Here is a 27,778-nt window from a genome sequence, read left to right as displayed (position 1 = left end):
GGCAGAACAGGATTATTTTCAGAGGGTGAGTGGCCTTTTTTCAAAAAAAAATCTACCAGCCTTGTTAAAAAAAGGACACCCAAAAAAACCCAAGCAGACTAACTGGGCTGGCCCTCCACATACTGTGTATTGCAGTTGCTTGTGCACGCGCACACACACACACACACACACACACACACTTTGCCCTTGTGCAGCATCTTGCATCCCAGGAACTCAGAGCTTTACGTGCTTGAATCCTCCACACCCTGTGGTTGCGAAGCATCATACTCTGATTACAGCTGGATAAGTGTCTTGCCCAGGGTCACGCTGAAAGATGGCGACAGGGAGGATTACAACCCAGGAGCCCTGACTCAGCGGCTCCATTCTCACCACTAAGCCAGTCCACCCCTCAGGCTACTTCAGGAGGGCTATTTAAAAACAAATCCACTGTCCTTTGAAGTGTTGTTATCCTGCTTTGCCTGCAGCATGTACATTCACGTACAGCTGGTAAGCAGAGGCACCTGAGCTAGCATTTTCTGACCACAGCATGCGCCAGCATCAAAAGTTCCCGGTATCAGGGTTCCCATCTGTAGTTCTTGGCACGTCCCAGGAAGAACACAAGTCCTCTCACAAGGCTAATATGCTCTGCAGTCATTTGGACTATTGCATGGTTATATAGCACTTCAGCATCACAAGAAGCATCTATCCATTCTGCCATGGAAAAATAAAGCCCTGATTTTAGAGAATGGAAACCACTATTAAAACAAAAAACATTTTCCTGGCCCATATTCCCCAACTAAAACTACTGGGGCAGGGACACGAGATACCAGCTGAGAACAGTAGCTGGACAGAGCCTCAGCGCTCAGAGAGAGGGGCTACAGCCAAGGCTCTCTACATTATGAGATACGAAGTTAATAAGCCCAAAGATACCCTTGGCCCGGTTGATATTTGGGAGCCAGCCATCAATGGCCAGCAACCCAAGAGACTGAGTTTACCCCATTTGATACTGGAATTAAGTGCAGCCAATTTCCAGTATCTGAGCTGAGGTCCACCTTGCTGTTATGTTGGCTGTTGACTGCCAAATACATGCTAATCCTCCATGCATACATGGGGCCCAATATTCACCACAAACGTGCAGCACCATCCAGCTAATTACTGAAGTAACAAAGCAGGAGCAAGAACAAAGCCCTGCGCTGCAGCAGAGTCCACCCTCCCGAAGCGAACATTACAGCCCAAAGAAACCTCTAAGGAAGTCGTCAAATGCAACAATGAAAACAGAAGTCTGGAAGAGTAGGTAAAAGGTAATGTCGTAAATTGCAGCTTAAAAACAAATCGCTGTGGGTAAATTGCTTTTTAACAAGCAGACAAGCTCTATCAATAGCATCTACCGTATGTTTTTATAAAGTGCAGAAATATGTTTTTAAAAGGCCAGTAAATAAAGTTCCTATCGATTTGATCTCAAGTGTAATCTGTTTTTCTGTCTGCCACCAACACTGGTAATAAAGCAGAATCATGTAATACGGCATTTCAGCTAATGCGGCTATACATCACCGCAGGGACTGCGTGCTCACGGGCGATCTATCATTTTCTATTGGGATTGCTTAGCTGCAGAATTTATAAACTTGCTCCAAATTGATGCAATGTCCAATTTTCTTTTCCAATTTATTTTTGGTTGAGCAAAGCAATATTGAGGTGTCTGAGACACAAGGAGGGAGCATTTCCCGTCTATCCAGATGTTCCCCCACTTAGCTCTGACTTCCTGCTCGAGGCTGCAGGCTCTGGAAAGCCCCTCATGGTGGAGTATGAAGTTAGCGACTCCTCGGCAGGGGGACCTTTCAACAGGGCTGCCGTTCCCCACTTTCAGACAGACGTGTTAATAGCAATGACAAGAACGCTTCGCTCCACACAGCACTGCACGAACACGGACTAATCTTTATGACATCCCAGGGAGCTAGCCCATTTGAAGCCACCTCGCCCAGTCCTGCCATCACAGACCCTTCTGTGCACGTATTAGTGCCTTGGCTGTTCACAGCTTGGGTCCATGCTGCATTCCTCGCCTACTTAGCCCTTTATACCGGTAGTGGGGATAGGCAGCAGATCTTTCTGCTTCTAAAGCACAGGCCCCTCATGTGGCCTAGCAGTAAGAGTAGAAGCCCAGGAGTCAACTCCCAGCTCTAATCCCAGATCTGGAAGGAGCAGTGGTATAGCTCTTGAAGTAGGAACTGGGACCCCTGGGTTCTATTCTCGACACCATCTGCTTGCTTGATCTTGGGTAAAGAGTCACTTTACCATTGTGGGCCTCTTCTTCCCAGCAGTCTCAGCTTAGACTACTCCTAGCCTACCTCCACGGGATGCAAGCAGTTTAATTCATTCACCTACAAGAAGTGGTTTAAGATTCTCTTTTCAGATACAGACTGATTTTGGGAAATCCCCGATAGCGCTAGTTTGCAAACAAACTTATTGTACTGAGCATTCTGCTGGTAGACAAAGATACTCAATTTTATTTATTTAGAAGAAAGAATGATGGGAAGTAGAAAACTATCTGCATGTTAACTTCCCCCAAAGTGATGTTTGGAGAAGTGAGGCATTTGGTAGCCAAATATTTAGACTTTTTTTTTTTTTAAGTGACTTACACAAATATAAAACATTTGAATTTGAAAAAAGAAAAAAACACAAACCCTACGTAAATCAGGAAAGAAATCCAAAATTACAGCAAGGGAAACTATATAACAATGCATAGGGCACTAGGCTGTCAGGACTCCTGGTTTCTGTTTCCAGCTTTGCAACTGACCCAGTGTATCACCTTGGGCAAGTTACTTCCCTGCTTGGTGCCTGTTTCCCATCCCACTCTTGGTGGTTTAGATTTCAAGTTCTTTGGAACAGGCCCCGTCTCTCACGATGCATCTGTGCAGCACATAGCATGACAGGACCCTAATCTCAGCTGGGGATTCCTGGCTCTGTCACAATGAAGTGGAAGTAGGTGGAGTCACTCATTCCCCTATAGCAAAAACATCGTGCTGGCCCTGGAGAGCCAGCCCTGAAAGCCTCAGTGAAGAACAAGATAACCAGGCTATATAGCTTCCCATGCTCAGCCCAGCCAGCTTCAGTGGGGGAAAAAGTAAAATGAGCCCGTGAAAATTCTGTTTCAATAAGAATGTTAGCAGCACAGGCGGAGGGGGGTTTAAAACCTCTGATTTTTAACCAGTCGGTGTCTGAGGCTTACATGCCTTTGCATGTCAGCTTTCCCGAGCAGGGTGCTCCTGCAGCCCCAGCTCAGCACAGCTGGCAGAAGCAGCTTGTAGTGGTGGTGCTTTTCATCTTTGGGAGTTGACAGTTCAAGGCTGTTCTGAACCTCACTGTAGTGAAACCTGCAAAGGAGTCCTGTGGCACCTGATAGGCTAACAGACATATTGGAGCATGAGCTTTCGTGGGTAAAAACATGCATCCAACAAAGTGGGTATTCACCATGAAAGCTCATGCTCCAATATGTCTGTTAGTCTGTAAGATGCCACAGGACTCAGTTGCTTTTACAGATCCAGACTAACATGGCTACCCCTCTGATACTTAACACCATGTAGTGAAACCTGCGTTCCATACAGGAAAATAGAGAAACAAATGGAGTTGGCCCTAAAAGCCTCCCAAAAACCAGAGAGCAACAACATCCCTGCCTCAGTTGACAATAGTGTTCAGGGCCTTATTCCTTAGACTTAAGATAGTTGGTATGTTCTACTATGAGAAGACAAACAAGGATTGGTTTGAACACATGTTCCTCCAGCTTGAGTGCACCCAGAGAGAGAGTTTGAATAAAGCTGTTCCCTATGACTTTGTTCACAAACCCCGGGACAAATTCAATTCTTCTTACACATGCCAGCAACCCCCTGGGTGAGCGAGAGGAGCAGGATATGGTCTCTTAGCTAGATACATCTCAGGCCAGCCTGTGAGGCAGGAAGCCTGACCCCATCGTATATGCATAGGGAGGTCAAGAATTTCAAGAGAGGCCTCGCTGTTTGGAAGCCCCACTTGAGAAAGCTTGGGCCTGTCAGAAGTGCAGAGCATCCAGCTGAAGTCAATGGTGCCAGACACCTCCAAAAGTTAGGTTGTAGGTGCCTCAAGTTGGCCGCCCTCCATTTCAAAAGGAAAAATAAAATCCCTGGCCACTTGGATACTTTTGTCGAGTCACTTAGGACAAAATTTCCAGAGTCAGGATTAGGGATTTCTGACTAAGCACTTGGTCAAGCATTCTCCATACTTCTCCCTCCCCCTGTTCCCCAGCTGTACCACAGCTGCTCAGAAATAAATGAAGTGTGGCCTTCTTCCACGAGCTTCTCCAAACCTTTACACCCTCAATAACTGCAAGATCTTGAAGCCCAAGATTTTGGGCTAAAAATACTGGTGTCAGGGGCAGGGGGGGAGCATGTGTGAGAGAGGAGGATAGTCTTTTCCATTGTTTCCTGACACTTATTTCAGAAGCATTAACAGGTTTACCAGTCCTTGCCATGTAAACAACAGCAACAAAACCATCATGACAACAGTTAGCTTTTGTTTAAAGAGACATTATGCAGGAATATAAACAGAAAGAGCCACTGATTAAACAAAGTGCTCGCTATTACAGAGTAAGCCTCATTACAACACCTAGGACATGGCATTTCTAGTGATTTTAATAAAGTGAGTGAAATCTCTGATTACTCATTTAACACACCAGGCATGTCTATCAGATGTTAATACCCAAAGAAGTTGGAGAGTTGGGGGGAGGGGGGGTCTGTTTTTTGGCAGGGGAATGTACTTTAAGTATTGAATAAATGGTAATAAAAATATCAAGGCATCTGTCCTCAGACTGCTTTGCTGTTTATATAAAAGGCGCGTTTCAGTTTTTCCTATAACAACCTCCCATATTTTTTGAACCATTCTTCTTTTTCCTGATAGGAGGTTACTGATAGCTGAGCAGCTACCAGAAGATGAGATTAATTCTTCTTTTCCTCTTTGTGAGGATTTCTGCTAGCAAGCCCCCGAAGCATCACCAAAGGATCGTTGGGTAAATGAACAGCTTACAGTATTTGGTTACTGATCGCACCCCGATACTTTCCGATGACTGCTGTCCTGACTCTTCTAAACCCAATCAGAAACTATCATCCAAACTTTGTAGAGTATGAAAGTTTCTGTTCACATCTGTTGCAGAAATGAGCAGAGGGGGAATAGGAACCCTAGCCCATCATCTCTGGATTCTCAACTTTGATAATGATCAGCATCTGATGCTTCAGAGGGTAAAAAACCCTCATAAATGGACAAATATACATTCAAATACCCATGGGGTAAAGTGTCTTCCTAAACCCAAGTAGGTTAGGAGGAAGCTTGGGCTCTGAGGAATGTGGGTTCTTGTCCTAGCTACTGTAAAACACAGAGGAGATTAGTGTTCAGAGACGTCTGATCACTCACCTGTCCATATGCCTGCCCCACATCTCTGCAGAATTGTGCACGAGCGCGTCAAACACTTTGAGGAACTTTGCCACACCCCTGAGAGGTAGGAATCATCATTAGATCCATCTCAGACACACTGTGGTGCAGAAGGCTGAAATGCATCCCTGGACAAGGCCTATACAACACTTAAGTCCCACTTCACCTGACACTGTTGGCCTTAAGTGGTAGCCTTCTGCTGGTCCAGGGACAAATTCCCTCTCCCCCCACCCCCCAAAAGCATGACTTGCCCAAAGTTCCACAGCAACTGTGGCAGAGCCGGGAACTGAACTCCAATATTAATTTGTATTGGGGTAGCAGCTAGGAGCTTCAATTGCTGATCAGGGCACCATCACACTAGGTGTTGTACAAACAAAACAAAAAAAAAATCCCTCTCCCAGAGAGAGACCAGGTGGATAGAGACAGACTGACTGACTGGAGAGCTGTTGCAACAATTGGTCTACAACGTTTGCCTGCTTAGGAATTTACCACGGAAAGTAGGTCATGTTATTTTCAATAAAGAACGTTACAAACAGGTGCAAGAGAACCAGACTGACTAAATTAGTCCAAACAAAAGGTCACGTTGTACAATCCAAGGACTGTGGAAACTATGCTTGTTAAAAAACAAGTGATCTGGAGCTGGAACATAACCAATGAAAATTGGTGTGATGGATATTAGGCCTAACTGATGGACAAAATAATATGGGGTGGGAAGGCACAGATGAACTATGCCACCCACTTTGTCTCCCTTTGGGGCTCTTAAAGAGATTTTTTTTTTGGGGGGGGGGGGGAGTTTAAGGAACTTTTTTTTCACCTGTGAGTGCTCAAAGTCACCACATTATCATGACATCTAGTCCTCAGCCCACCAGCAGAGATATTCAATCACCAGCAGCACAAAAGCATGAGAGATTCTGCATTGTATTACCTTTCCTTGTGGTGTTATTTTCTGCCCCACTGTTTCTTGCCTCCTATTCTATCTCACTTTTGGCTTTTCATCAAATCCTGAAATCAATTAAACTGCATCCTCCCAACCCTGCCTTGTCTAAGCAGAAAGAATCAAACCAGATGACAGCCCTGACCAGATCATAACTAACTAGGTTCCAAGCAGCAGGTGCCATGGTCAACTTGTCAGCCAAAGCATCCACTCCCAACTAAACACAAAAAAACCCTGTACTTCACCCATCTTTTCTGTCCTCTCTCCTCCTCGTGTCTGTCTGCTTGCTGAGAACAGGATCAGTGAACATGCGTCACATGAGGACAGAGCAAAATTTACTTTTTCCTCCTCAGAGAAAGGTTGCTCTGAAACTAAGACATTGATATTTTAACTCCAAAAGAAGAGACTTTGATAAGGTCTGCCTAAGTCTGCAGGGCACAATCACTCAGCTACAGTTTCAGTATAAATGTTGGTTTTAATTTCTCACATTTAATCAGTAAACTTTGCATTTAAACAAATGCTTTAGTGTGTTCTCCACATCACAGAGAAAAAACAAGAGCTCTGTTTAAAAATAACTCCAAACCTACCTACTATGTTTAATGTTGGACAGTGAAAGTTTATAAACACCTTTAACCCTCGGGGCCTTTGAGAGCAACAGCCAAACAGACAGAGTGCAAGGAAACAAGGAGACAACATTGGTCAGCGTGAGAGGCAGTGTCTCAGCACACCAGTGATCTACTCGGTTATGTTTCTTGTCGACATCCTGGCAACGGAGCAGGTCTGAGGCCAATAAGTGGCTTGGAGAGGTTTACAGGGAGCTTGTCCCAAGTGTGCGAGGCAGCAGGGGGAGAAAGCATGAAGATGCCTGCTCTAAAATCTAACAAGTTGGCAATGGATATCTCCCAAGTTCCAGTCCAGAGTCTCAACATCAGTACAATCCCTCTTCCCTGCTAAGCTCTTAGTCTCAAAACGATCACAGTGCAGGAATTTCCACCCATTAAATCTGTGTGGGATGGATAAGCAGACACCTTTTCTCAAGAGTCCATTTTTTCCCCATCCCGTCTGAGTTAATACCAGCTGGTGACAGTGACACTCTGGAAGCAGCCAGTTGCCACAATCTCTCCTGGCTTGGAGAAAAAGTTTTATTCCTCTCAAGATCAAATGCTAAAGGGATTTTCACGGCATCTCCCAGACAGATTCACGCATGAATTAAAAGCTGGTTCCTCCATCAAAAGGAGCCATGTTTAATGCTGCTCTGGAGAGTGCATCCCCCAACTGGAGAGCGAGAGATAGATGACCCACCCAATGGAGTAGGTAGCAGCTGGGTTAGCTTGTTGATGGCAAAGCGCCATTCTCAACAGGCTATACCTGGTGCTAGCTTTGTAAGGATCATAGTGGAAGGCTATCAGAGCAGCTAGTGCATCCTCTGATGGAGGCGACAGCAGAGGCCCAAATCACGCAAGGTGCTGCACAGCCTTCCTGTTTAAAAGCTTCTGCTGCTTTCACTGAGCCCCCACCCCCACGTGTAGTTTGCCTTGGATTCCAAACCCAGGAGTCACCGACTCCCTAATGGGACAGTAACAGGACTGTCCTCCGGCTAAGTCACTGGTGCATAGACAAGACTACCTAGTTTTTGACAAGCAAAGAGCCTGCGAAGTCCAAGCACCTCATCCCTGTTTCACTGCAGACTAATTCTCAAATGGCCTGATTTGCTGAGAGGCAGGGCGCCAACCATGCCCAGTGAAATGAGCAAGAGCTGGGTGGGTGGGGGCGGAGCTCAGCATCTCTGAAAGTTAGGCCAAAATGGTCTCTGCTCCTCATTGTCTCTCTAGTTCCGATATATGACCCGTCCCCATGTATCTAAGCACTGTGTAGGCACAGGGTGTGCATACTGCAGTTCTATGGTCACCTGAGAGAGCTCAAATATTAAGGACTGCTGTGGAACTACTCATGAAGTCATGTGCTATTCAGAGGGAGAATTGGACCCTGAGCTTGGAGGTTGCTTGGGTGCTTTGTTATTCCCCCCACATCACAGATTAAAGAGAAATAGCTAAAACCAAGGAGGAGGAGGAGGAGGAAGAGGAGTCAAATAGGGCCAAATCTTCTACGGGTGTAGATTGGTACAGCACCGTTTGCTTCAGTGGTTCTATAGTGATTTACAGCAGCTGAGAATCTGACCATATGGGTCAGTGAGAAGGTACATACTATGCAAGATATGGTGGCTAACAGCTGGAGCCCACAGTGTCTAACAGCTGGCCAATAGCATCTGTGTTTATCTTAAAACAAACAAAAAATAAAAAAATCCAAATACCTCTTAGCCGGACCACCTGTGAAACAAGTTTGGTTGGATCTCAACCCAGTTTGTAATGGCAGAGGAGTCCACATTCCAATAATAAATAAAATAATAATTAAAAAAAAATCACTCCACTGAACCTGGCCTCCTTGTCGGCAGTCTCAGCTGAACAGTCACACTCATCTCTGAGCTGAGAATTTAGGCGCGAGCAGCTTCAGCCCCAAAAGCGTCACTTCCCCAGAAAATTCTGACAGGCCCAAACGCAAGACCCCAGCCTGAAAGTGCCGCCTGAGATAAAGTGTAGCATCCTCTTTGTGGGGCTGCAGCAATGCCTGAGCCACACAGCTGGAGGCTTCAGAGGTTAGAAAGAGAATCACCCTTCGCTGCCATCTGCCAGCACCTGCATGTGTAGTCAGATCAATTTAAAGAGCTATGCGATCACAGTGAATGAGAACCCTTCACCCCTTTCATCTTCCTGCCCAGGATCATCAGGAACGTGACACGCCTTAATAAGTTAGCCTTGCTGTCTCCATTATTATGGTCCACATTTTGCAGATTGGGAGGGTGGGCATGGGTGCTGGAACAGAGCCATTGAACCAAATTGTAAACCCTGTATATCATGGAAACCACTTTAAGTCAGTTCTAGCACCGATGGGAGAGCATGAGGTATTGGGGCATGGAGAATGCAAGTGACTTGCCCAAAGTTGGCCAGTGAGTTTGCAGTGGAGCTAGGAACAGAATCCCAGGAGTCCTGACACCCAGTCCCGTGCCCTAGCCACACACACAGTCATGCCAAACGAGGATCTGGAATCAAAATGCAAAGCTTACTTTGGAGCATGTGCTACTCAAGTATCCACTTGCTGGCTTCTACCCACTTCAGGAGGGGAGCTGATCCCACCTCACTAGCACAGGTGTAGCTCTTCCCACAGGTACCACACCCTCTCCCCACTGCAGGTGGAGAGACTCAGCCACCCCTGGAGATAGCACACCCCTTCCCAGGACAGGAGGAGAGAGGCACCACTCCCCAGTGCAAGAGGTAACATTTGTAGAGGTAGCAGGCTAGGGGAAGATGTGGGGAAAAAGCAAAGTTCCATCAGTGGGCACATTCTACAGACTAGGCCAGCAGATAACCACCACCGATCATAGCAGTGCCACCAACACAGCAAGATCAACTGCTCTATGTCCTCTGATGGGTCATCTTCAAAGATGGCTGCATGGAAATCATGCAGGATACACAATGACTAGACTGGGACTGGATTTCAATCCTTGCCAGGAGGTCAACTGGCTTCTGTGCTAACAAACTGCCGGGAAACTGAGATGTTATGTTGCATGGACCCCTGTGTGTCCTGAACACACACTGCAAAACAGCGTCTCTGTGTTACTGTGCACGGGGGTGGGGAGGGGAGGAGTATCTCAGAGTGTGCAAAGCCATGGATAACTCCAACATCCCTGGCTTTATGCATCACCGGAAAGCACCCAGAGAGGGTGACCAGATAGCAAGTGTGAAAAATTGGGACAAAGCCCCCAATATCAGGACATCTGGTTATCCTACACCCAGATACCAGGATGACAGAAAGGTAGCTCTGCATCACTTCCTTCTCTTGACTTCAGGGTTGTCTTTGCTTGCAGCCTGTTCTCTAGTCAAACACACTTCACACTCATTTTATCGGAAAAGTGAAACTTCCCCACAATTGACACCTTGGTGTCGTCTTGTTTTCTCCCTCTCTTTCCCTGCCCCCCCCCAAGCCCAATCGGTCCCATGTGCCAGGTATTTTGAGTGGCTACGGACCCCATTTTCTCTGACTCCGATCAAAAGGTTTGATACCTTGTTCACACAGAAACATGGTACCACATTCAGGCCAAACACTGGCTTAAAAGGAGCAAATCAGGAAGACTGAAATTTGCCCTGTGAAGAAACATCTTATTTACCAAGGATCACCACAACAGGATTTCTGAACATACATGTAGAATTTGGCCTCCAACTTTCCACTGTAAGCAAGACACTTCCTGCAAAAAAGATTTCATTTAACCAAAAAAGGAAAAAAATCCTGATCAGCTTTACATCTCTCAAGAATTTAACAATCAAGTAGCAAGAACACCCATTAGTATCATTATCCCCATTTTACAGATGAGGAAATGGAGGTAGAAAGGCGAAGCAACTTGCCAAGTTCACACTGAGTCAGTGACATCTGGGAAGAACCCCTTAATCCTGACCCTCAAAACCCAGTTCTAAGCATGAGAAACACTATCACCTGCTGGGATGTCCATCAGAGGGCACACCTATGGGAATCCACAGAAAGAAGCACCTCCCGTTCCACCTGAATGCCATGAGTAACCACACCACACTGCAGATCTGGAGCCTAGCTTAAATCAGCCATGCCCAGTGGCTGGGGTCAGCCATGATCAAACACTAATTTCCAATTCCAGACAGACAATCTCACCTGCAGGCAATTCCTTTTGTTGGAAACGGACATTACAAGAGCTCCTCCAAACTCCAAAAGCATCCTAAGGCATTCAAGGGTTAAGAATATATACAAAAGCACGGCCCTTAGAGTCAGCTCTGCGTTTCAGATCTCACTGTGCATTGCCCCTTGCTGAAAATTAAAATACTATAACGTGCTGCAAAACCCAGCACATTGTGTGCTTTTCTGTCTCTCTGAAAGACTTATTTGGAAACCTACCAAACTGTTCAGGAGCAGGTTAGTCAGCCAGCCAGCCTGCCACACACACTTCTTTAGGGAGAAAAGCCTGCAGTACATAGCATTCACGCAGCACCCCTTGCTGGCTGTTCCCAGCATGACACCAGTGGTGCCAAAAGTGTGCTGCGAAAGCAGTTTATACGAAGAGGGCCCAGCTAGGAGGACAGAGTAAAACAAGAGAAAGTTGGGGCATTTGTCCAAACAAATAGTGAGAACTGTTGAACCATGGAGTTGTGTCTCAAAGAGAAAAGACTGAAGACTTGTCACTGGGGACGCTAGAAGCCAACAGGCTTGATGTCCAGATTAGGAGGAGCAATCTTTCACTGTGCTGGGTTAAATGGGGTTTCATGGATTGTTGCTATTTCCTAATGCCACCGGTTCTAGCATTAAAGTGGGGCTTACCCCTGGAGCGGAGTCAGGGTTTCTGACGCCCTAAGCGGAGGGCCAGTTCGCTGCCCCCTCCCCCCCCCCCCCGGTCCAGTGGACCTACCGCAGTCATGCCGGCTGACAGTCCGCTGCTGGAAAGGCTCCGGTGCAGCTGCCGCAGCGATGCCAGTGGTCAGTCCACTGGTCTAAAGGCTCCGGTGGACCTGCTGCAGGCATGACTGCAGTAGATCCCCCGGAGCCTTTAGACCAGCGCACGTCAGCCGAAATGACTGTGGCAGCGCCACCAGAGCCATTCCAGCAGCGGACCATCCGCCGGCATGACTGCAGTAGGTCCACCGGACCCACGTGCTGCCCCCCTGGCAAAATAGTGCCCCCCCAAAATTCTGGCACCCTAGGCCATTACCTAGGTCACCTAAATGGTAGCGCCGGCCCTGGCTTACCCTGAGGAAGAGGTGCTACAAACACTAGCCTTGGCTCCCACATTCATTGCATCTCAGGGATTCCAGACAAAATCTGCTTGAGTTTACTGGTACCTAGATTCTTCTCCCCACCCTCTAACTGCCAACCCTACCAACTCAGCCTGCGATTGGAAATGCCCATGAGGAGTTCGCTCCTCATGGGCCGTCACCAGATTCTGCAGGCCAATTTCTGGTCTTGGTTACACCAGTGCACTCTCACTTGAATCAGGCCCTTTGTCTGGGCAGCGAGACCTAGTGGCAAGAGAAAGGTTCTATCCCCAGGTCTGCTACTAGCCTGCTGATTGACCCTGAGAAAGTCACTGCCCTTCTGCGCCAGTAACAATACTCCCCTTTCTAAAGTGCATTGAGATCAATGGGTGAAGAGCCATATGCAAGTGCTGCATATTAACACCTCACTGATGGCTGCTTGAGGGGTTCCCCCCTCTTTTCAGGAGAATTGTACTTCATGCAACTTGGGCAACATGGAGGGAGATTCCTTATTACCACCAAGTGGCCAGTGAAACTGGTTCTCAACCCAGGGGCTTATCAACTGTGCAGAAAACCCCACCCCAGAGTACCAGCTTAATGTTTCTTCTGTGTCAATTGCATCTCAGGATTGCACCAGCTGCTGCTGTGTTTTCAGTGCTGAAAAGAGTGACTGGTACAGTAATCAATGGGGAACCAGGACATCTCCGTGTTCTATCAGACATACAGAAAAAAGTATTAAGAGGAGGAGTCAATGGACTGTGGATATTTGTTTGCTTGCATATGCTTTAGGACGGTCACTTTGCAGTGTGAGCCTGTTAGCTGCAAAGCAAGGTCTGGGCTGCTCTATATTAGAATGGAAGACCTGTGTACCACTCCGGGGCAGCAATGGTGATTCTTCAGGTGGTGTTAGGAGCACCCTGTTGCCTTTCAGATGAGATGCAAGCGGGAGGTCTTGACCACGTGGTCATAAGAGAACCCAGAGCACTTGCTACCTGAGTAACCCAAGCATCCCTGGCCCCATTCCATCTCCATTCTCACTGGAGTGCTTGCAAGGAGAATAAAAGGTCAATGGTGCCATCTAGCAGCCTTCTACAAATACAGCAAGCATTTCACATGGCTTGCAAATTGCTCATGCAACAGCATCCCCACGTGCTGTACCACACCCACCTCTCCAATGCAGAAGGGAAGAAGGAGAATGCTGCACTTCAAACAGCACAAGTCAGATTCTGCACAGTTTAGTGTAGTCCTTTACACCCATAGAAAGTCAATGCAAAGTTTGGAAGCGCTGGTATCAGTCCCAAGGTTATTTACTGGTTTGCAACATACATGCTGCAGAAGGAAAAACACCAGGCTAAGTGCACTGGCTTACAGTGACAGTCGTGCTCTGGTGACGTTCAGCTGTTTATTTCTCCTTTATGGCTAGATAGGAAGTGATGCTCCTGTCTAGCTGTCTCAGATCTCCTAGCTGTGTAACTAGTTGGCAGCCTGCATCTCACCCTTGTGTCCCCCCTCTGCTACTACTCATGCCTGGAACAGCCTCTCTTCATTCCAATACCCTCCTTAAGATGCCTTTTTTCTTGAAAGCCTTTCAGTGACAATGCCCAAGGAATAACGACACAAGAGCCTTTGTCCAGTGAGCAGGATACGGTCGGTGTCTGCCTTAGGCTGCAAGCTCCTTGGCAGAGAGATGGTATCTTACTTTGAGTCTGACCAGCCCCGGGCCACAACAAGGGTAATCAAATCCCACTGTTCCTGGACCACTCTGAATAGCCCACCAGGCTCCTGGCTGACTTTCCTTTGGCCCATTCATCAGGGCCCAGCTTTTAATTTCCCTGGCCAGAGAATGGAAATACCAAGAGGCTGAGCCAGTGAAGCTATTGCTGCTCATCTGTCCTAAAGAGCTCTGGCTAATTGAGGAGTCCAGTTTAAAGAGCCAATGGAAGAGAATCTGGAAGACATTCAGGGTATGTCTACATGCAATAAAATGCCCACAGCACAGCCGGAGCAGGTCTGTGCCAGTTGACTTTGGCACGCGGAGCTAGGGCTGGGGGTCATTGTAGACATCTTGGCTTGGGCTGGAGCCCAGGCTCTGAGACCCTTCCCTCTTGGAATGTACGTATACCCCCAGGTGGGCCCAGGTTTGAATTCACTCCAGAGCCCACCCAAGATTCAGGTTCACTAGAAAAGTTTCCCAGATCTGGGATTAAACCCCATCAAGCTTTGTTCGGTGACACTCATCCAAGTTGGTTCAAAAGTAGAGATGGGGAAAGGAGACACACAATTCAAACCTGGGCAAATGGTGGAAGATTGGGGCCATTTGCAAACATTGGATCCAGGATCAGTTTTCAAACTCCCAAACACTAGAGACAGATTCAGATCTTGGGTTCTGGTTCCTGCACTGGGTCAGGTTGATTGAACCCAGCCCCATCCTTGGAGTTTGTCATGAAGCCTTCACGGTTTATTCCTGCACAGCTGCGTTCGGCCACAGAACAAGTCTCACCTGAAGCAAAAGCTTGGCTTCTATCCATTGCCCAATAGGGGTCGCTATCGTGCTAGATGTAGCTTATTCCCCAAGCAGGCTTGGTTAACCAGCTGGGTTACAAAACAGACAGGTGGGAAAGAAATAGAAGGAGAAAGGGGATTTACTGCTGGGTCACATTTAGTCACATGTTTCCCTCTTTGTGGTATCAAGAGCTGTAATGATGCAGAATCACGATATCTCACAGCTGAGTGCCACCCACAGGGGCTTCCTGCTTAGGCTGACCAGACAGCAAGTGTGAAAAATCAGGATGGGGTGGGGGGGTAATAGGAGCCTATAAAAGAAAAAAAAAAAAAAAAAAAAAGAGACCAAAAAATCGGGACTGTCCCTATAAAAATCAGGACAGCTGGTCACTCTATTCCTGCTTCACACCCTCTAGCTTGCAAAGCATAGCAGCCTGTGAATCCCTTTCCTAGACAAGGGTGTCCATCCCAGGAACTCACAGTGTGGTGAATAGGTTTCCTCTCCATTCTCCCTTCCCCTACCTATCCCATCCTGCCAGTGCCCGAGCCCAGAGCCATTCAGCATTTTTCCAAACAGCTGGTGGTTTGGACAGATCTCTCTCCAGACACCATCCGAGCCACTCCATGCATCCATGACAACACCAGGTGCTCCCTCACTGAGTTTCACAGCACTCCCAGTCCTGGAGTGAGGAACCGAGCACAGACCCCAAGCTGCGATGCCCTTGCAAGGCAGCAGGATGTGCTGTCACTAGATGCCCAGGCTGGTTCTTGATTGCCATAGGGACTGAAGTGGAGGAAGTGCTCAGGCAAATGTCGGAGGCCCTTTGCCAGCAGCAAAGAGCCAGACATTGACTGGGTTAAAGCAGATGTCAAGTAATTGATTATAGAAACCTCACCCCTAAACCTTCCTCCCTCCTGTTCCCTTTCAGATACCACCAGCACCTCTCCCTCTTGTCTGGAACACAGCCTGAGCCAAAATACACCTGTATGCTTCCTGTTGCTGTTCCATCTCGCCCTGAAAACTGGCTTATGCTCTGTGCCGAGCATTTGCCTAGGCCTAGGCGGTTTGGGGACTGGGTCATCAGCAGCTGAGTCACTTCTTCCAAAACTGTTGCTACTGCAGTACAGCCACTCTGTGTCCCTTGACAGGACACAGGAGCCTGGGGAACGACCCCAATGCAGCTACACTAAGCTGTGTTGTTTAGAAACAAGAGCCAGTCTTTGAATCTGATTGACGCCTCCTACCGCCTGACCAATGCAGTGCAGAGATGGGCAGAACAGGTCATCCTCTAATGCACATACAAATGCTACGAGGTGCAATTGTTTCCAGACTACAAATTTAAATGGCTAGTGTTATACGGGGTCCGTCAGTCAATAAAGCGACAAGACTGTGTGAAGTGTCTGGTTTGCACAAGTTACAAAAAATCTGCAGTTACGCACTGCTACAACAACCCACAATTCATTCTGGCTGTGCAGCCAGTGGTTTCATCAGATCAAACATTGTCTTTACAAGTCAGTAGCACAAACAGTGTCAGGGACACGGTCCAGTAATATAGCTCCCAAACTAAGGTTTTGGGGAAAAAAAAAGTTTTGCAAAACCAAGCCAAAAAAGATAGATATTTGCAAGTTCATTTCTACTTTAATTCAAACCAAACCTAAACCCAAACAAGAGAACTTAATAAAGTCTGCCAAACAATTGGTTTGCAATCAAAATCCTGCAGCTTTGAACTAGTGCAGGAGAGTCAGGAAGTGATACTGACTAGATACCAAAGTGGAATTGAGTATCAGAGGGGTAGCCGTGTTAGTCTGGATCTGTAAAAGCAGCAAAGAATCCTGTGGCACCTTATAGACTAACAGACGTTTTGGAGCATGAGCTTTCGTGGGTGAATACCCACTTCCTCAGATGCATGTACTGGAAATTTCCAGGGGCAGGTATATATATGCTAGCAAGCAAGCTAGAGATAACGAGGTCAGTTCAATCAGGGAGGATGAGGCCCTGTTCTAGCAGTTGAGGTGTGAAAACCAAGAGAGGAGAAACTGGTTCTGTAATTGAAAAGCCATTCACAGTCTTTGACACCATCAGCTCAGGATTGAACAAATTTGCAGATGAACTGAAGCTCAGCAGTTTCTCTTTGAAGTCTGGTCCTGAAGTTTTTTTGCTGCAGGATGGCCACCTTAAGGTCTGCTATAGTGTGGGCAGGGAGGTTGAAGTGCTCTCCTACAGGTTTTTGTATATTGCCATTCCTAATGTCTGATTTGTGTCCGTTTATCCTTTTCCGTAGAGATTGTCCAGTTTGGCCAATGTACATAGCAGAGGGGCATTGCTGGCATATGATGGCGTATATTACATTGGTGGATGTGCAGGTGAATGAACCAGTGATGGTGTGGCTGATCTGGTTAGGTCCTGTGATGGTGTCGCTGGTGTAGATATGTGGGCAGAGTTGGCATCGAGGTTTGTTGCATGGATTGGTTCCTGAGCTAGAGTTATTATGGTGCGGTGTGCAGTTACTGGTGAGAATATGTTTCAGGTTGGCAGGTTGTCTGTGGGCAAGGACTGGCCTGCCACCCAAGGCCTGTGAAAGTGTGGGATCATTGTCCAGGATGGGTTGTAGATCCTTGATGATGCGTTGGAGGGGTTTTAGCTGGGGGCTGTATGTGATGGCCAGTGGAGTCCTGTTGGTTTCTTTCTTGGGTTTGTCTTGCAGCAGGAGGCTTCTGGGTACAAGTCTGGCTCTGTTGATCTGTTTCCTTATTTCCTCGTGCGGGTATTGTAGTTTTGAGAATGCTTGGTGGAGATTTTGTAGGTGTTGGTCTCTGTCTGAGGGGTTAGAGCAGATGCAGTTGTACCTCAGTGCTTGGCTGTAGACAATGGATCGTGTGATGTGCCCGGGATGGAAGCTGGAGGCATGAAGGTAGGCATAGCGGTCGGTAGGTTTTCGATATAGGGTGGTGTTAATGTGACCATCAATTATTTGCACCGTGGTGTCAAGAAAGTGGACCTCCCGTGTAGATTGGTCCAGGCTGAGGTTGATGGTGGGGTGGAAGCTGTTGAAATCGTAGTGGAATTGAGCAGCTGAGGGTTGTTGGGGGTTTTTTGTTTTTGCAGAAGAGCGGTGTGTAAGCTTGTCTCTGTTGCCAACAGAAATTGGCCCAGTAAAAGATATCGCCTCACCCTGATGATCAGTCTAGTTTAGTTATCCATGAGCAGTGGAATACAACTAGTGAGCAGCTCCAGAAGTAAAAGGAAATTGTTTAAGTGGTCAGATTTAATAGCCCAGGTGTCACTAAGAACACAGGCAAGAAAATCTCATTTAACATCATGTTTGTAAAAAGCAGACCTGATATCTTAATAGAACTCACAGGGTTTAAGTGCAGACACTGAGATTTTCCACAAGCACTCCCCGTTATATTTTCAGAAGAACCAAAAAGGCCTACTTTAAATTGCTTCAGCATTATACAAAAGGATTCGTCAGAAAAAGCCAACTGAGCAGTTATCTTCAAAAATAAATACAAGTGAAATCTAAAATCAAAGCGCTAGGGAATTTGGAAACCAAGAAGCAGCAAGCCAAGCTGCATTCCCTGTTAAGCATCAGTGAATTAGCACAGTTATAAGAACTAACCTATTGTTACATTTGATCTGACATTTATATGCAACAGCCATGGAATTGCACTTTTATGAAGATGCCAGGGCCAACTCCACTGGGTATATGCGCACCTGTTGGCCCACCTCCGCTCCCAATGCAGCCAGTGGAGGCTTTTTCCACTGAAGACAACAGAAGCAGACAGACAGAGACCAATGAGGAATGTTTTGTGAAAGTCCCACCCAGAATCTGAATCTCCTATTTCACTCAATGCATCAGTCAGTCAGCTGGATTTTGATGCTCGACTGAAGCAAGAGCTGGTTTTCTTCCACAACACAAGTATCACCTGCAGAGCGCCTGAGTTTAAACGCTCTCTCTGGGCCAACACCAACCAGTTGGCTCCCTCCCTGGAGGGATGTTTTATGCAGAGCACAGATTACTAGCTACAATCCATCAGTTTAGGGGATCAGTGAAAAACTTCAGTTTATAGAGATATATAGCTGAGTATTTCACAAAGAAATTAGGATCCCCAGTGTACAGATAGCCTTTGTCCTTTAAGAAAACTTGACTATTGAATTCCTATTCCCCGATTCCCAAAGGACACTGTCTCCTAATGATGCACTTCCTTGCAGTGTATTATTCAGGGTATGTCTACATCTACAATTTTGCAGCGCTGGTTGTTACAGCTGTATTAGTACAGCTGTAGAGGGCCAGCGCTGCAGAGTGGCCACACTTACAGCAACCAGCACTGCAAGTGGTGTTAGATGTGGCCACACTGCAGCGCTGTTGGGCGGCTTCAAGGGGGGTTCGGGGAACGCGAGAGCAAACCGCGGCGAAGCAGGTCTCCTTCCCCGGGTTGCTCCAGTGTTCCCCGAACCCCCCTGCAAGCAGATCTCCTTCCCCGCGGTTTGCTCTCGCGTTCCCCGAACCCCCGTGCAAGCAGGTCTCCTTCCCCGCGGTTTGCAGGGGGGTTCGGGGAACACGAGAGCAAACCACGGGGAAGGAGACCTGCTTGCACGGAGGTTCGGGGAACGCGAGAGCACACCGCGGGGAAGGAGACCTGCTTGCACGGAGGTTCGGGGAACACTGGAGCAAACCGGGGAAGGAGACCTGCTTGGTTACCAGAGAGGCTTCCTCAGGTATGCTGGGATACCTGCTTATTCCACGGAGGTCAAGAAAAACGCTGGTAAGTGTCTACACTTGATTACCAGCGCTGGATTACCAGCCCTGGATCCTCTACACCTGAGACAAAATGGGAGTACGGCCAGCACTGCAAACAGGGAGTTGCAGCGCTGGTAATGCCCTGCAGATGTGTACACCTCCTAAGTTGCAGCGCTGTAACCCCCTCACCAGCGCTGCAACTTTGTGATGTAGACAAGCCCTCAGACACTAGAGTCTGTGCACAGTGTGGAGTTCCACGCAGGTGTACGGTCCTTGGGAAACAAGGCTGGGACATGAGCTGTATGGAAGCCTGTCAGTGCCTATCTATAAGCGGTAGCTATTTTCTCTAATAAATGCCTCATTTAAGGCAAACTGATTCAAGATCACATGAGAAATTTGTCCATGTTTAATCCTCAATCCAAATACCTAGACAAAAGCCCACAGATTCTTCAGTATGGCCCAGTGCAACTACACATAAGGGACTTGATTTAGACTTTACCTTGTCAGCCTGTGGATATGCAATCTTTGGGCTGTGCCACTCCTTGCTGATCCGTTTCCGGTACTGATTGCACTTGGGGATGTATGTGCAGCCAACGTCTCCCAGCTCTGGGTAGAAAACCTCCAAGTCCCCTCTGAAAAGGAATAAGGGGCAGAAGGAGAGAAACACTGGGGTGAGACTGTGGTGTAGTGTAGGGCTGCTTTTGTGGGGAAATGAGGAATGAATCAGCTCTGATTTTCTGAGGAGGTTGTGAAGGCTAGGATTATAACGGGGTTTAAAAGAGAACTAGATAAATTCTTGGAGGTTAAGTCCATTAATGGCTATTAGCCAGGATGGGTAAGGAACGGTGTCCCTAGTCTCTGTCAGAGGGTGGAGATGGATGGCAGGAGAGAGAGAAAGAGAGAGAGAGAGAGAGAGAGATCACTTGATCATTGCGTGTTAGGTTCACTCCCTCTGGGAGGCTTGGCATTGGTCACGGTCAATAGATACTGGGCTGGATGGACCTTTGGTCTGACCCAATATGGCCAGTCTTATGAGGTCCTTAAACCAGGGCGATGATACTAGAAGGAAAATGAACTCTCAGCCCCCTTGAACTTCCTTTAATGGTTCGTCTCTCAGAGCACAATGGAAGCATCCATCACATTAAGTTCTTTTCTGAGCTGGGATCTGGTATCTAAAACCCAGCTCTTGGCCATCTGTGATCTTCAATGACCTTTTGGCACATTGTTAGCGCCTGGTGTACCTGCCCACCCTAATTGAAAAATTCCAGCCCACCTGTAGTTAGGAGCAGATTATTGAACTGTCATAACATTTTGCTAGATTCTGTTGTGGTTTATTTTCCAAAGGTGCACAAAAGCAAGAGATACGATCGGAGTCCCTCTGCTGGAACATGTTTCCCTTCCAATTGCCCTCTGATTAAGGTTTTAGTCTAGGACTTGTGAGACCCCAATTAAATTCACTGCTCTGCCACAAGTTTCCTGTGTGATCTTGGGCAATTCATTTAGTCTCTCCGTGCCCCGGTTCTTCTCCCCATCTGTAAAATGGTGCTAAAAATGCTTCCCTTTCTGGCATGGGGCACTGTGATGATCCAATAACAGGGGCTGTATAAATAACCAAGGTAGACTTCCGAATCATTTTTCCTTACCACGTCATGTAACACCACAGAGAAACTGCACATTGTTGTAGGCCCAGAACAAATTGCACTGCAGTCATAACTACAGGTCATGCCTTTATGCAGGATCCAGATCAACAGAAAGATGGCATGGCCTAGGGCTGATCTAAAGATTAGCTGGAGCTGACACGAACCTTGTAAGAGGAGCCGTTTAATCCTCCAGCCAAGTGGGAAGCTAAGTAAATGCACAATATATGCACAGGACAGGAATGATTGTGCACATAGGACAGGAGAGGTGGCGAGTTCAAAGCAAGATGTTCTTGTTGGTGACATGTGGGATAAAATATGTTGATAAGTAGCAAGGTTAAGTCTACACTGACCTTAATAATTTGGGAGCTCAGTTGAAGTTCCTTATTTTAAAAAGAGCATTTTTTCAAGGTGAACAGAAATGGAGATGCTATTTTTATGCAAAAGTCCTTAGTAATATTGTTAAAATAAAAGGAACGACACATGCACTGTCCCTTCTCGTCTCCTACTGGCCTCCAAGCTGTGCTTCTGGGTCCAACACCCCATACAGATCCTCAATAGAGTTTGAGGCACAGCCCTGAAGCATCAAAGCCGCAGATCCTCTACAACCTGAGCAAAGGGGCACCATTGTTAGCCAGTAACATCAGTGGCCTGTTATTTTCCAGTGGAGCAGTTGCTAGGAGGCATAAGGTGTGTTATTTCCCCACAGCCTTGATGCCTTCTCTTCTGCTTGCAAGGCCTGTAAAAGTAGCTTTCCTGCTTTCTCCCCCTTTCAAATCTCAGGTCAAGTATTCTCTTGACATGCTTGCTTTTGAGCTCCCAAGGTCTCTCTCCTGCCACGGCTATTGTGGCTTTTTTGGTTGCATTTTTTTTGTTTTTTTAAAAACCTCCTTCCCCAAAACAATTATTTTTTTGGCAGAAAAGGCTCTTTAGAAAACCATGTGGAAAACCCCACAAGAAAATCATGTTTTGGGTTTTTTTCAGCCTGCTCTAGCTATTTATCTTCATCTTTGACTCGGTGAAACATTTTGCGGGACAGAGGCTATGCAAAATAAAGTTACAGTCGACTGTATTGTACAGGTCAGGGAATGATTAAAATATGACCAGGTGAGGATGCAAGAACCAACCTTGCATAAAATAATGCAAAGACTAGAAGTCCCAGTGGACTGTGGTTTACCTTGGTCAGAACTTAAGGTCAGCATCAGAGCAGATGGACAATGGATTCAGCTTTGTCCCACAATGCTGTCAGGATTCACATTCACTACACTAGGAGGCTACAAGCCAGATTTATGAAGGGCCTGGATAACATTACGAACAATAGCATTTGTAGCTGCAGCCCAAAAGAGAAGGGAGATCAGATTTCATGCTTCGGGGCACCATTAGTTTACCACAAGGGTCAGGAAGGGTCACCGTCCTTTCCCTTCCGTTGTGTGCAGGATTGCACATGGAGACCCACTGCATGAGGAACTACCTTCTTTTCATGTATGAGCTTAGCCTACAGCTGGCAGCCGGAGAATACCTGATGCAATGGCTTATCAGGTCAATCTGGTATGCCAAGTCCTACATTCCCAAGCATGTTGAGACCTGCAGGCTGCTCCTCCACAGGCCCCCCAGATATATGGTGTTTCAAGGCACTGGCAAGTCTGAGAACAGCAAGTGGAAGTTGCTCACCTGCAGAACTTGTAGTCCTGGCCAGTCAGCTTCTCAAAGACACAGGTGCCCATGTGTTCATCCCCTGCGAAGGCCTCACCTCCCCAGGCAGTGACTCCAGCCAGGCCTGCAACCAGCACCACAGCAGCCAGCAGCTTCATCCTGACCTGTCAGGGACCAAGGGACATTCGGTTAGAACTTTCCACTGGCAAAGCAGCACCCTAGACCTTCTCACCAAGGCCTCTGCTCCCTCAGGTACAGGATGCAGTACAGGGACTTCCTGAGGAGCCAGCCCTCCACCAGAGCACACACCTCATCTCCCTTTCAGCTCTACTGCAGCGAGACTGTTTGCAGCTGCCTTGCTGTTTCACTGGCAGTGCGAGCGTTTCCACTGCATCTCTTAGCCTGCTCATTATCTAGTCCTGGAGATTAAGCTGCAGACAAATCATTTTTCCCTCTGCAAATTCCACATCAGTTATATCTCCGTTATGTGAGAGGGTAATTGCATTTACTAATGACAGACAGCACCAGGGAATGCAGGAGTCCCACCAGGCTCTGTCTGCTGCTAGCCCTTAGCAAGACCTTGCTTCTCAGAGGGCCCCATTGCTGCCTTGTATAACAGGCAGCTGAGCAGACCTCAAAAATAAATCAGCTGTACTTCTGCTGTTTGCTTTGGGTACACAGGAGGGAGAGGACGGTGAGGGGCTCTCTGTTGCTATATCTGATGCAAACTCAATTTGAGTGTACCCACTATTCCTCCATGCTCCCCCACTCCTTACTCCCTTTGTCCTCCCCCATGCCTTGTTGGGCTTTCTTCCAGCTATAGCAATGGCTCTATCAACATTTTCCTTAACACATTCATGGATGCAACCTGCTACACTGCCCTGAAGCTCCGGTATTGGCCACTGCCAGAGACAGGATACTGGGCTAGATGCACCATTGGTCTGACCTAGCATGGCAGTTCTTGCATTTTGAATTCCATATTTGAATTAATACTGCAGCTCCAAAAAACACACAGCTGGAGCAGATGAGGTTTGGGGCTGAACCCGGAAAACCCCAGAAAGAGAAGACAGTGTTCTGGTCTCCTTTCTGATACAATCTGGGCCAGTAGATGATGGATTGGGAGTCAGAAGACCAGGATTTGATTCCCCTGAAGTACAAGCCTGACTCTGTTCCCTCCCACCCACCTATTCTTTGTTTTGTCCTTTTAGGCTGTAAGCTCTTGAGGGCAGGCATTCTCTCACTATGTGTGTGCAGTGCCTAAAACATCCAGGCCTCCAGAGTATTGTTTTTACTACAGTAGTGCCTAGTCCCCATCTGTGTGTAGCATGTCTTAGAGTTGACTGCTCAGAGAGTGCGCATCCTGAGGGACAACACCCTGTTGGCTAGTCAATGATCAGAGCAGATATCCTTACTCTGAGTACTAGCCAGGGTTAAAAACAAGGTTTCTCTCTGAGTAGGCATGTGAGTTCCCTGCTGCTTTTTGTAACCCACTGAAGCACAGATTCACAGTGTCGGGGAAGAGGAGGGATGTTTGCATGAAACACGGCCTCATTTCATGCAAGAAGTTCAAATGAACGCACTTAACTACTGATAACAATTTCCATGGACGCTGCAGCTAGCCAGCTCCTACCGTCCCGAGCTCATCACTGAGTGAGAAGGGGTTTTGGATCCTCAGTGACGAGCACAGTAGAGAGACCTAGGAGTCAAAAGGGAATTCATTCTGCATATTTTTAAAATCAAGTTTGGTTTCCCCCGGCGCCCCCCCCCGCCAAGATCTCTGCTCTAATTCAAACAAGAATTAATTCAGGGAAGTCCTATGTCCTGCGCTAGGCAAGTCAGACTAGATGAGCACACGCTGCCTTTCTGGCTTTATAAGATATGAAGATTTTATACCTGGGGTTCCCATTCTAGACAATCACACAGTAATTCTCTTCGAGTGGTTCCACCATAGCCTCTCGCAGTGGATTCCCTCCAGTTACTAGGCAAAGCCTGTCCCCCACCAGAGGGGTTGTGACACCTTTAAGCCTTCAGTGGAGCCTTGTTATTCAAAATTTGTAAATCAAGAAGGAGTCAGAGAGCTTATTCCAGGAGAACTGTGGATTTGTATGTGGTAGGATGCTATGGGTATATTTACGCTGCGATAAAAAAAACCCACAGCACCAGTCTCAGAGCTGAGGCCAGCTGACTCAGGCTGGAGCTATAAAACGGTAGTATAAATGTTCAAGTTTGGGCTGGAGCCTGGCAGGAGAGTCTCAAAACTCAGGCTCCAGCCTGAGCATCTACACTGCAAATGTATAACCCCACATCCCAAGTGGGCCGACCCAGGTCAGCCACGGCGGTGGCCTGGGTCTTCAACTGCCGCGTAGATGTGCCCTTACAGGCCCCATCGTGCTAGATGTCGTACGTACATGTAGTAAGAGACTGTCCCCGCCCAGGAGCTTGCAATGGCTACAACATCCAAGCAAATGGTTGGCAACTGAGGACAGAGATTAAGTGACTTGCCCAAGGTCGAGCAGGGATTGGATACAAGTTCCACTTAAGAGCATTAAGCATGAGTCCATCTTTCCTGTTGGACTTCTTTGCTGCTACTTTTCCCTTCTCTGGAGCACTTAACTATTTCTGCCTCTCTTGGTTATTATTCCTGAAGAATTAGGGAGCAACCAACAGGAAGAGGAAATTGCCCTTCCAAAGCCCCCTCTCCTGAAGCAGGTCATAGCCCCCCCAAATCTCTGCAGTTTACCTGGAGCAGAAGAATCAGGCCAGGCTGGAGCAGGGAACTTATCTGCGTCAAGCAGGCAGATAAACACTGCAGCTGGCTGGACTTTGTAACCCTCAGTCAATCCTCATGCCCAGCCAGAGTGACAGCTGGCAGGTGCCAGGGCAGGAAAGTGAGATGAGCAGGGAAGCAGGAGCTGAAGCCGAATGGGTTTTGCAACTGTCAGTCATCTCAGACTTGACAGTTAGAGGCAGGTTCCGATTCTGGCTCCCCGTTCTCTGGGGGTGGGAGCAATGGAGCATTTGTTGGGGGTTAGCGGATATGCTTCCTTCTGGGAAGATCTTGACATTGGAGGGAGTGGTCCTCGATCTCCAGCTGAAGACACTGGGAGAGTGCATTTTAGGTTGCCATAGAGATGGTTTCTTCAGTAGGAGAGCAGAGGGCAAGACAGGAAGCCGGGGATGGGACAGAGAATATGTGAGGAGGGGCAAATAGCCAAGAGAAAAAGGGCAGCTGCTAATTCCTAAGTGAAAGACCAGTCTGGGGTGACCAGTCATTTTGTAGGTGCTGTCCCCCAGTTCAGTGTGAACCTCGTATTTTACCTGCTACCCCTTGTACAGGGCTTTTCATGAGAGGATCCAATAGTGCTTTACAAATACTCACTTACTTCACGGGCAGGAGCATGGAGAAGGGAGTTGTGTTAGCAGAAACGGAAACATGGAGAGGTTAAGATACTGATTCAAGGCAGTGTAACATGTGGGAGAGCAGGAATAGAATCCAGGACTCTCAATGCCCAGTCTCATGGCTCTGAGAGACCTCGCTTTCGGCAAATCCTGGACTGCAGTTCCTTCGCTCCAGTCGCTAGACCAGTGGGTCTCCAACGTTTGTATTGGAGACTCCTTTCACACACAAAGCCTCTGAGTACTACCCTCCCCCCCTTATAAATACATTAAAAAATGTTGTTAATTTAACACCATTCTAATGCTGGAGACAAAACAGGGTTTAGGGTGGAGGCTGACAGCTCACGACCCCCATCCCCATGTAATAACTCCCCGAGGGGTCCTGACCCCCCAATTTGAGAACCCCTGCACTAGACAATCCCAGATCCTCCCCCCCCCCCATTATATAAATCCCAAACTCAGCCCAGGTTTGAGCAAACCCTATTCCCATCTCCATAGGTTGTGAGAAGGCTTTAAGCATACGTTCTAAGACAGGCAAGCTGAGGCACTCACCTTAATTTCAGAGGTTGCAAGTCTACAAAGAACCAGAAGAGTGAATCTCTGCACAGCTCTGAATCACTACATCCCCAAGTGACTGCCTCCAGGCTAAGTGGGAAGGATCCAGCCTTGAAATGTTTATTTGCAGGATGCACCAGGCAATAAAGACTGCTGGCTAATTGATTCTGGCTGTGTCATTCCCAGCTGATAGTGTTTTTGCTTATATGTATTACAACACATGCTTCATCGTAAAGTAATAGTTACAGACATGCAGAGAGCGCACAGGCAAGCAAGAATGCCACTGTCATCAACAGAAGAGGAACCAGGAATGTAATGGGAGCCATCCTCAGGTTTGCGAGTAATCGCACAATGTTCCCACATTCAGGGATGGGCAAGCCCTATAATTAGAGCCCTGATCCTGCACACACCAATTCAGGTGAGTAATTCTTTTCCCACGGAAGTCAAGGTGCCTGCTTGCATGACCAACAACTGCAGAGCCAGGCCTTACATTATCCTCTATTGCAATCCAGGAGTTAACGATTTCAAGAGCTCCATATTCCCCAGTATAACTGGTGGAATGACGAATGAGGTCAGTGGTAACTGCATGTGCTGATCAAGGGAAATTCTAGCCCCCCCCACACACACATGAAGCTCATGACTTTGCACTGCTTGCTATGTGGCTTTGAGCCACCAAATCTTTCCATATTCCTTGAAGTGAACAAGATAGCTGGCAGCATACATTTCGCCTTTCCCACTGCTAAGAGAAGCACACGGTTCCATTCCCCATTTTGACAGGTCTCTCCCCTTTGAGAGATGAAGAAACCCAGTCAGGGCAACCAACAGTGCTGCTAGTACCCACTTGAGATTAGCCCAGGGGACACTCACATGGCCTTGTGAACTTGGGATTATCCAGTTCGGTGCTCTGCCTTCTGCAGGCCCAGCCTTCCATCCTCCTTGCTGGCATCTTCTCTAACTCACTTCAGAATTTTGACAGTGGTGACACTTTGAGAACTTCCACAGAGAGTTTGTTCCACTTGCTCAATGGCTTAGAACCCAGTTCCTGGTAGATGAAATCCCTTTATTGTAACAGGTCATGAAGGAGTTCTTAGCATCCTTCTAGGC

General features: G+C 47.4%; 1 protein-coding gene across 3 annotated transcripts in view; it reads right to left on the bottom strand.

Annotated features, from left to right (window-relative positions):
* Positions 1-26,742, bottom strand: part of PEBP4 (phosphatidylethanolamine binding protein 4) — a 212,786-nt gene extending 186,044 nt beyond the window's left edge. Inside the window, exons 1-3 of one of the 3 annotated variants that reach the window (XM_030552066.1) lie at positions 26,672-26,742; positions 22,742-22,887; positions 19,933-20,065 (exon numbers count right to left, since the gene is read on the bottom strand). In XM_030552066.1, the coding sequence (XP_030407926.1) occupies positions 19,933-20,065; positions 22,742-22,881 (273 nt within the window). In that variant the 5' untranslated portion in view covers positions 22,882-22,887; positions 26,672-26,742. Of the gene's footprint in view, positions 1-19,932; positions 20,066-22,741; positions 22,888-24,303; positions 24,386-25,463; positions 25,563-26,671 lie in introns of those variants that run through there. The other 2 variants (XM_030552065.1, XM_030552067.1) reach the window with 2 other exon arrangements.
* Between the last annotated feature and the right edge of the window lie 1,036 nt (positions 26,743-27,778).

Source organism: Gopherus evgoodei, chromosome 2, assembly GCF_007399415.2.
Source record: "Gopherus evgoodei ecotype Sinaloan lineage chromosome 2, rGopEvg1_v1.p, whole genome shotgun sequence".
In the NCBI taxonomy this organism is placed as follows: domain Eukaryota; kingdom Metazoa; phylum Chordata; order Testudines; family Testudinidae; genus Gopherus; species Gopherus evgoodei.
Note: the sequence above shows the minus strand (reverse complement) of the source record. Positions and strands in the feature narration are given on the sequence as shown.